Here is a 10,684-nt window from a genome sequence, read left to right on the forward strand (position 1 = left end):
CTATACAGTTCAATTTTCTGGCACTCCCGGTTATTTTTGTTTATAAAATGTTGTTGTTCTTCTTTTGGTTGTGTGAAGAGGCAATGTGTATCTACCTATGCTTCCATCTTTGCAGGAATTGCATAAATGAATTTTTATGGTTGTTTTCCTGAGCTCCTTCCTCTCCACGATCTTCTTTGTCTTTTCTGGTTCGTTGGGGCTTCCCTTTTGGAACTCAAGCTAAAAGCTTTATTAACTTTGCCCTGACACACTCTTGCCATGACCGCATCCGTATCTGCGGCCAAACAGCAGGAGGACTGAGTGAGTGTAAGGCAGTTTTAGGCTCTTAGGGACCCCAATGCCATCACTGTAACCACTGTCACAGGATTCCTTAGGGGCTGGAGCACAAGAGAATGGAGAGAAATAAGAGAACAATCAGGACTTTTCTTCACTTTCTTTTTCCTGTTCCTCCAACAGGCTTCTCCTTGAGCCTCAGCTGTCTTGTGCTGATGCCCACTTTCAGATGTGGGGCTATGTTCAGTTCAGCTTGTAGAACAGTGGATGAAAATAAACAAGTTAAACTCACCAACAGTTCAGGAGTAATTCAATGTCTTCTCTGGTCTCTCTGCTACTGATTACTTTTCAGAGTCTCCAAACAGTTATTGTATATATTCTGCCCAGGTTTTATGACTGTATTAAGTGGGAGAGACAGGGTAAAGAGTGCTTATTCCATGTTACCTGGCGAAAGAACCCACACCATTGTTTTTGCTCAACTCATTAGTTAGAGACAGTCAGTAAGATGTCAATAGTGGTTCAAAGAACATTTGAGAAGCTAGGTATTCAATTAAGAAATGTTAGAAAAGGATTTCCACATAAAAAACCATCCTGTTGGATACTAGTCATCCTCTAGAACAATAAACCATAACCTTTGCAAGTATCTTTTTCACTGACAGAAATTTGCATCTTAACTAAACAAAAATCTACATGATAACTAAGTTACTTAGAGTAATATGTCTAAGTCAGGAACTTTTAATTAATCATATCTTTTAATTAAACAGTATCTTTACTGTTTATTAAGTACATTCCATTTTTCCCAAGTGGAGAACTAAGTACATTTTAAGGGGGCGTGGGGTGGTGAAAGTGAGCCAAGGAGGGATAAATGGGGACCGAAGGAGAGAGACTTTGGGTGATGGGCACACAGTGCAATGTTCAGATGATGTTTTGTTGAGTTGTACACTTGAAACCTGTATGGTTTTATTAACCAATGTCACTCCAACAAATTTACTAATAAAAAATAACCAAGTGCATCTCCCCAGATAAACTTTTGATGAGCCTTTGCCCCTGCATGACATGAATTTCATGCCATCCTTGTTTTGTTTTGCTTTTCCTATGTTTTGGATAATTTTTCTTAAAAAACTGTGATAGAAATTTTTCCTTAAGAAGGTGTCAACTGAAACAAGAGATGATATGAAACCAGCATAGATTTTTTGAGAAGACAACCTATTTTTTCCCAATTCAATGTATATTTATTGCATACTTGTGATGGGCCAAGCAGCCTGCTATGCAATTGTAGAAAAGACCAATAGAATCCTGTAGTGTTCTCTTGAAAATTAATTTCTACTGCAAAACATAGGAACTCTAAAACTGTATCATTGTCATTGAAAATTTGACAACTATGTGGTGTGGTTGTTGAGGTATAAACAGTATTTCTGGGATGTTCTTCAGATTAATTCAGAGCACAGTGAGTGCTTATTCATTTTGATTGCTGTTGTCTACTCTTAAAGGAAAGGCCGAGGAAAGAAAGAGGAGGAAAAGCTGGAGGAGGAGGAAGAGGTTACGGCAGCACAAAAATGGGCTGCAGAAGCAGGCCCCTGTAGAGAATGGTACCCTCCCTCTGATCCTGACTTCTGTGCTTATGTGTATGAAGTGACCAAATCAATACTTCCCATAACAAATACAAAGGAACAGGTTGAAGCTCTTGCAAAGTAAGTTGTCTATACACACATATTCATTTTCAATTTCTGAAAAATATTTTATTTTACTGGTTTGCATTTTTAGCCAATTTTCAGACACTACACCATAATAAAGTTGAGCTTTATTGTTCCCTACCTCTGACTCTGAAGCAGAAACACAATGGGTTAAAAGAAAATTTCTCAGCCCTGGCTGGCGTAGCTCAATGGTTTGAGTGTGGGCTGCGAACCAAAGCATCACAGGTTTGATTCTCAGTCAGGGCACATGCCTGGGTTGCAGGCCATGGCCCCCAGCAACTGCACATTGATGTTTCTCTCTCCCTTTCTCTTTCTCCCTCCCTTCCCTCTCTAAAAATAAATAAATACAATCTTAAAAAATTTAAAAAATTTTCTCAATTTCTATTTTATATCAGATTTCTGCCAAGAATCAGAACTAGAAGTTAGAAATTGTTTAAAGAAAAATGCCTGTACATATGGCAACTATGCCTTACAATAAATACATAAACAAACAAACAAATAAACAAGCCCATCATTTTCTCCTGCTAAACCTTGAAAAGCATCTTTCAATGTGATCCTGAAGAACTTATGAATGAACCAAAAGTTTGAAAAGTAAATCATTCATTAGGTATATAGAGTGTTCACAATTTAAATAAATTCAATTGTAGATTATTTGTAAACTCACAAGTTGTTCACTAATACAAACAACCGTCTCCCATTTTTATATGTTTCACATTGCTCTAAAGTGGGAGAGTGAGCCTACCAAAATGTTTGGGCAGGCTCAGTGTTTAATCTGATTTCACTAAGAGAAGCTGAGACCTTAACTTGGTAGCTGCAAGGGAACAAGAATCACTGGAAACGGAGGATGCCCTCTTGACTGACACCAACCAGCAGGTGAGCTACTGGGTTGCGCAACAACTGCGGTCTCCATGGGAACTTGCATCTATTCCAGACAGAAGTGAGCTGCAGTCATCAAACCTGAATGTGACAACTACAAGAAGTCCAGCCACCAGATCACTGACTTCTTATCAGGCAAAACTGGACAAAAACATTTTTGGCTACCAAAGATTTCCTCGTGTCCTTGAGAAGTGATGACTTAAGCAGAACTCTGGTTTAGCTCATTTCAACATTTGTCAAATTTCCTCATGCTTTGTTCCTATCAGAAATAATTTTCATCATTCCCAAATAATTGTTTTTTAACCTGAGCCTACAGCAGGACAAAGACACAGAGATTTGTCTCCATGCTTTCGGCTGCTGGCCTTCATTACAGTGCCCCTGGGCGGTAAGACTGTGGGTCAGGTCAGAAGCTTTCTCCTCAGCTCTTTCCCTTGTTTTTCATGATTGTTTTTTGCTCCCTTCCACATGCAACAAGGAGAAATTCTTTCTTTAAAATATGCAGTTCTGACTTTACCCTAAGACACAGTAGCCTTAGTCTGCAGAGGATTTTTGCAGGTGCGTTTCCTGATTTCTTCAGGGAGAGCCTAGTATTAGGAGAAGCCCGCAGGAAAGGGTACCACGGCCACCTTGCCTCCTCAGCTGTTTTTTATTTATCCTTTCTGCTTCTCCCTCTCTCCTCTGACTTCAGTGTTAGATAAATGTCATGTCTCCCACTAAATTTAAAGGATAATGAAATTTAAAAGCAAAACATTATAAAACTTAAAAATATTTGAAAGTCTAATGGGAAAATTTATGTGTTTGTCTTGTCTCTGAGTTTAAATTTCTTGAAAGAAGGACCATATGTTAGTACAGTGCCTTGGATTTCAGACAGACATTTACAAATACTTTTCAAGAATAGGATAAAATTCTAAATCTCCATTGATACAAATTTAATGATACTGATTCATATCTTATTGGGAAAATTAGCATTCATTTCTATCCATGCATTGAATAAAATCATTATAATTTCAGTTTATATATGATATTTTGAATACAGTAAGCCTAATGTTAACCTAGTTATAGTATGTGCATTTTAAAAAGTAAAGCAAACAATAAAATCAGAGGGAATATAGTTTTTATAATTACACATATAGTTACAATCAAAGCATCCAAAGTGAGATATTAAACTTGAATGATTTGATCTCATTGTAATTGACACAGGTATGTGGCAGAAAAAATGGGTGGTAGAATTCCAAAAGAGAAACTACAGAATTTTGGCTGGCAACTTCATATAAGTGAAATAAAATTTCAACTTAAATCCAATGTTGTGCCAATTGGGCAGATCAAAGAAGGGATCTTCTACCATCGAGCTTTGCTTTTCAAGGTATTTAAGATGTTTTGCCTCATTTGCCATTAGGTAAAAATGTTTTCTCTTTTATCATAATAGAGTAAGCCAGCTGCCAACTGGGCAATATTAATCCTATCACTTAGATTTGAGATCTATATATATATGTATGTGTATACACATACACAGAAGTACATATATATTCACAGACTGTTAAAAGCATATGCATTTAATATTTATCATACACCAATCAGAGGCCATGGCCTCTTCTGGGGTCTTCGAATATAAAGCTACTGAAGTGACTGCCCCTGTATACAAGGCGTACCTAAGCCAGGCATGTGAGTTCTTAAGGCAATGTCAGGAAAATTTCAGAAGAGAAAATGATATATATTAGAGGTGACGTAGGATTTCAACAGGTAAAGAAGGAGGCAAGAGTATTCTAAACAAAGCAAACTTTATACAAAATAACAGGTGTGAGTCAATGGGCCATTTGGGAAATGTGGGACAGTCTGTCTGGATGGAGAAAGGAGAAGAATTAGATGAGGCTAAAGGACCAAATCATAAAGCACCATGTGAGTAGCCGCCAAGAGTTATTGAGGGGAAATGAGTGGGCAACATTATTTTCACAGACCATTCAGGCAACAGAATGTGGGATGGACTAGAGCAGGGGCAAGACTGGTGACAGGAAGACCAGTTGGAAGGTTACTGGAGCAAGAAGTATGGATAGGATCACATCCATAGGATGACCATAGGAAGCAAAGGTCATCCTATGCTTCGGATGACCTTTACCGAAAGCATAGTCGAGGATGTGAAAGTGGGGCGAATTTAGAGGGAAATTTAAGAGATAAAGCGGAAGGGAGTTGCTGAGTGCATAGGTGTGGTGTGAGAGAAAACAGGAGAACAACAGAACTATTTCTAAGTTCTAGGAGGGGCAGCTGGTAACAGTGGCGTCATCCACTGAAGTGCAGTACACTGGAGAAGGATGGGGTTTAAGAAATCTTTGTTTTTCTCCATTGTATCCAGTGTCAGTAATGTAAAAGGAGCTAAGAAAATGGTTTCTAAACTATAGACTGAATGCATAAAGTTCTTATCCTCTCCCAAGTACCTGTAAGCCTCACTACATCCACGTGTATGTTGCCTCCAGTCCCTAATTCTGTTTGTAATCGAGATGTCAGTCTGTCCTAACTCCTTGGATTTCTTGCTCTTTCAGTTCTCCTCTCCTGACTTTAATCTCTTTCTCTCTCTTAGCTGTTTCTCCTTTAAAATCTAAAATTAAATCTACAATACTTGAGGAGTAAGTATATTTTCTTCTCTCATAATATCCACAGCCACTACTATAGCCCCTATAATCATGACCACCACCGTTTTTACCTGTGTGCCAGACGCTTGATAAATATAATTGCGAAGAGTCTCAAAAATGCCAACAGTGAACTGACTCCTTGTTTTAGAGATAAGAAAACAGATATTTAGAGAAGAAATTTACCTAAGGTCAACCAGAGGTACAACTGGAATGTCAACCCAAGCTTATCTGAACGAAAACCTACGATAATGCTTCTACCCATAGACAGTTCTCATTCATGGTCAAAACCAAGTCATCTCAACTCTTTGTCCCTCCTTGGCACAGCTCTCATTTTTCTTCTCAACTCACTGCTGTATGGCCTTTGCTCCCTCTCAAGAAGGACGAGAGTGATCTATTGTCTGTCTTACTTGATAGACAATACAATTTGTCATTGATTATTCTCTTTCTTTGACACCATTCTCTTTAGTACCTTGTCCTTTCTTACTACTTCATCTTGTCTCCTTTGGAGACCTCTTTTCCTCCACCCCTCTCTCAAACATTGGGGTCCTGCAAGGTTCTGACACAGGCTCTTTTCTCTTCTCTCTCTATGTACTTCACAGGGTGAGGCCATCCTTTCCTGTGGCCTTAAATACCACCTACCTTCCAGATACTTTCCTCTGTCCCACAAACATCTCCTGACTCCAGATTTGTGTATCTCCTCACCCTTTAGCTAGATACACTTAAGTGTCTCAGAGACACCATATTAGTTGGCTTGGGCTTCTATAAAAAAATACCATAGACTGGGTACCTTGAACAATAAGATTCATTTCTCATAGTTCCAAAGGCTGAGAAATCTAATATCAAGATGCCAGGAGATTCAACGTCAGATGAGGGCTCACTTCCTGATTTGCATCTGCCGTTTTCTTAGTGTGAAATCACCTGGCACAGAGAGAGAGAGAGCTCTGGTCTCTCCCTCCTCTCTTAAGGGCACTAATGCCACCAGGGAAGCTCCACCCTCCTGATCACATCTGGACCTCATTACCTTCTAAAGGCTCCACCTCCAAATACCATCACATTGAGGGGAAGGGCTTCAATGTGTAAATCTGGGGGTGAACAAGTATTCAGTCTATAACATTATGTCAAACTGAATTCTTTTTTAATGTGAAATTTTCATTAAATTTTATTTAATAATCAGTATTATACCCATTTCTGTTAAGAAAAGAATATTTTACCTTGACCATTCCTGTGAATGGAGTCATCAATGTCACTCAATCCAGTTGGAAGCCTGAACATCAGTCCCAGTAAGCTGATGGGTTTACTATTGACAGGTAAATAGAACACATCAAACTGAATTCTTTACCTCCCACATTTCAACTGAGTCATGCAATTAATTACACAGGCCTTGCCTGCCCACCAGTGAAATTCTCACTATTAATTTAACTCATTGAGAAAGTTTCTTATCCTTTAATCCCTCCTAAATCTTTCATTTCTCCTACATATATTAACTTTGTCTTTCCCATTTTCTTCCATAGTTTGGCTTTATTTTTGCTTGTTGGAAGCCTAGATGAACTATCCACAGACCTTATAATTTGCTCACTAATTTCCCTCCGTTTTTATCCTCCAATCCTTTTACTCCTCTGCCTGGCCAGCCCGCCAGTCTGATTGCCTGTTCTTTCCACTAATGCCACTTCAGCTGCAGAACATGACAGTGAGGATTGTCGCAGCGGATTCAGGGCATCCATCATGGGTGGACTAGCAGGTAGCCTGGCCACCTTTCCCCAGCTCCTAGTCGCAGGCTTCTCCTGTTTTCCTCAGCAGCTATGCCCCACATCGGCCCTTCTTTCTAAGCCATTCCATTGTCATCTCTTCTCTAAGCAGATCACCTGCTTTCTCACTTCACAAAGAAAAAAAGAGACTTTCAGGTTCATCTCAGCTGGAGGTAGGTTAAGAACTCAACCTCCTGAGACAGAGTCCCTGGCTGTCACATTGGGTCACCACCTACTATGACCTTGCAGAAATTATCTGACCTCAGCTTTACTCTCTATAAAACAGGAAATACAATAGTATCTCTTTCACAGGGTTCTTTTGATTATTTAATGTGTCGACAGAGTAAGAGATCAGTTATTTTAGAAAAGTTGTTTTGGAAAAGATTATTATACAGGGGTAAGCAAAAGTAGGCTTATAGTTGTGAGTCTGCCAAACACAGAGTTTCTCCTTATATTATTATTTATTAATTATTGTATTACTTTCCATGTGAACAACTGTAAACATACTTTTGCAAACCTCTGTATGTTTATTTTTTCTCTCTACCCCACGAGACTATGAGTGTGAAATGATTCCAGTACTAACTCCAACATAGAAGGGAAGGTGTTCCACACATCAAAGCAATTTTCTGACAGCAGTTGGGTTTCTGCAGTTCAATTCAATTCTGACACTGTCTATGCAGAGATAGCATTAGATTCCACAGAATAAGGGCTCAGTCTTACAAGATGGCTCTCTACTCCACTTCAGGTGGTAGTCACAAGCCTACGTTATCATCACCTGTGCTTCTGACTGACCAGCTACAGGTTGGAGGTTCCAACAGCCCCATCCTTGGGTTTGATTAATTTGTAAGAGCTGCTCACACAACTCAGGGAAACATCGTACCTACTAGATTACATTTTATTGTAAAAGAATATAACTTAGGAGCAGCCAGGTGGAGAGAGGAATATAGGTGAAGGTGTGGGGAAAGGGTGTAGAGCATCCACCTCCTCAGGAGGTTCACTACCCCAAATCTCTACCTGTTCACCAACCCAGAAGCTCTGGGACTCTGTCCTTTAAGGTTTCTGTGGAGGTTTCATTACATAGGCATTGGCCATTGACTGATTCAACTTCCAGCCTCTTCTCTCTCCGAAGAGGAAGTGGGAGGGAGTAGGACCGAAAGTTCCAAACCTCTAATCAAGTGGTTGATTCTCTGGGCAACCAGGTCCATCCTCAGGTGAGGTCCAACAGTCATCTCATTAGCATGACAAAAGATACCCTTATGGCTCTCACTTAGGAAATTCTAAGGATTTTAGGAGTTCTGTGCCAGAAACCCTGATGAAGACCAATAGATATTTCTAATTAGAAATCGCAGTATCACCGAGTGCTATCTATACATTAGATACATTACCTTAATACATGAATATAGAGATTATTGAAACAACACAATTCTTGCCTTCTAGTACTAGGCACGTTTATTGAGTACTCACTCTGTGCCAACATTCATGCTGTAAGTACTTGACACGAATTAATTCACTTCATCTTTATAAACCCCCATGAGGAGGGTGGTTAGACTGCTGTTCTCTTCATTTCACAGATGAAGAAATGGAAGCACACAGAAGCCAAGTCATTTGCATAAGGTGACAACAACTAGTGAGTGGCTGAGCTGAAATTCAAACCCAGGCAGTCTGAGCCAGCTCTCTTATCCCCTGTAATGTGGCTAAGAAGTTTCCAGGTTACTTTAAGGTTACTATTTAAAAAATAATGTCAAGATTAAGACAAATTGAAGAGTCAACTCCCTGAAAACATAAGCAACCCCTGAGAAGGTGGCAGCAGGCAGCCCAGGAGGAACCAACCACTCACAATTTCTCTCCTGCTCGATAGCATCTGTCTATGTACATCACCCAGAATAGATTGGCTAGAAATAGGTCCCCACCCATTTGGTCCCTCCATTCAATCTCACTGTGTACCACAGCCAAAGAGCAGCCTAGGCGCATGGAAAGATTGATAGATGTACCATTGCTGAAAGCCTGTGGAATAGCTTTTCTCCAAAGATATTATCAGTCTTGTGTTGATACAATGCAGTGGAACTGCCTGAAAAATGTCACTTCCCAGCAGAACCTACACAGAGGTTTTAAATCTACGGGATCTTGAGAAACAAGGGAACCCACCACATTTTATCAGCTCCTATCACAATATTCCACATTTTTTCAGCCTCCTATCTAAGCACTTCTTTGCAAGAATTGTGTACTTCACATTCAACCAAGGTGGGTCTTACAACTAAGGATTTCCCCCACCCCTCTCCCTCTTCACTCTTGGTTGATCTCGTGTTTTCACCCACAGGCTCTGGCTGATAAAATTGGCATCGGCTGCTCTTTGGTTCGAGGGGATTACGGAAGAGCGTGGAATGAAGTTAGGCTGATGAGTGAATCTCAGAAGGGAGTGACTGGGGGCCATCGTCCTGAAGTGTACATTGTTGACCTCATGTTCCATCCAGGTGGACTGATGAAGCTGAAAAGTAAAGAAGCAGACCTTTACAGATTTCTCTAAAATGATCAAACACACAAGGGCTCAAAGAACAAGAAATTAATTCTGTACACTTTTTATGAAGTTCTCCAATTAGTTTTATTTCTTTAAATAAAAGTACTAGAAAGCTTTTCCCTGTGTAGAAATGAGGAAACTTGGATAGATATGGTTGTGCTTCTGAATCCAGGCTTTGGCAAATGCTTCGTCTGATTAGATCATCATATGCTTCCTGTCCCTCATGAAAAGCATAAATAGGTAGTCCCTTATTAGTCCCTTATTATCATCAAAATTAATCCACCACAGTGTTTCCTAAGGACCATCTCTGCCTTTTGGGACTCCTGCTGTAACAATACTCAGCTGCTGATCCCAGACAACTCTGCGGCCTCATCACTGTCATTCTTCATGCCCCGAACACTTCCAGCAGGTTTTCAGCCTCTGGTTAGATAAACCCAATGGTGTTTAGTGTCTTCAGTCACCTTTCTCACTTTCATAGAGTTAAGATTATTCATAGTTTGAATATTTATAGATCTATTGTAGTATTACAAATTCTAAATTTTTTGTTCACATTTTTAAGAACTTATTTAGAACAATTTCTAAGATACTTCATTAAACTATAAATATTTCTAAAAACTATTTCCATAAGTTGTATTTGTCCTATCTATGTGGACTTGGAAATATACCTTCAGTTGAGAGAAATTCTGTTTGGCTTTTACACATTTTAATGCTGGATGACAAAAACATTATTTTAAATTTAAACAACTTAAACATTCTTCTTTTCTGGAAAACTTTGAAATATAGAAATGGAATAAATCTTTGCTGAGGAGTTGTGCACAAAACAGAGCAAACATGCATTTCAAACAATAAGAGAGATAAAAATAAGTAATATGATGAATCTCGTCAAGTATTTCTTTCCTGGTCAGACATTAAAGATTACCTATTTAATGTTTAAAAGTTTACCGTTTTACCAGATTT

General features: G+C 39.2%; 1 protein-coding gene across 1 annotated transcript in view; it reads left to right on the forward strand.

The window, feature by feature from the left end:
• LOC123831189 (armadillo repeat-containing protein 3-like) overlaps positions 1-9,736 on the forward strand; it is a 71,869-nt gene extending 62,133 nt beyond the window's left edge. The window contains exons 17-19 of the mRNA XM_045857963.1: positions 1,764-1,964; positions 4,044-4,206; positions 9,530-9,736. Of these exons, the coding sequence (XP_045713919.1) occupies positions 1,764-1,964; positions 4,044-4,206; positions 9,530-9,736 (571 nt within the window). The remainder of the gene's footprint in view (positions 1-1,763; positions 1,965-4,043; positions 4,207-9,529) is intronic.
• The last annotated feature ends 948 nt before the right edge of the window (positions 9,737-10,684 follow it).

The sequence above is a fragment of the Phyllostomus hastatus genome, unplaced genomic scaffold (genome assembly GCF_019186645.2).
Source record: "Phyllostomus hastatus isolate PE091 unplaced genomic scaffold, TTU_PhHast_1.1 phas_scaffold_1674, whole genome shotgun sequence".
NCBI classification, from domain to species: Eukaryota; Metazoa; Chordata; class Mammalia; order Chiroptera; family Phyllostomidae; genus Phyllostomus; species Phyllostomus hastatus.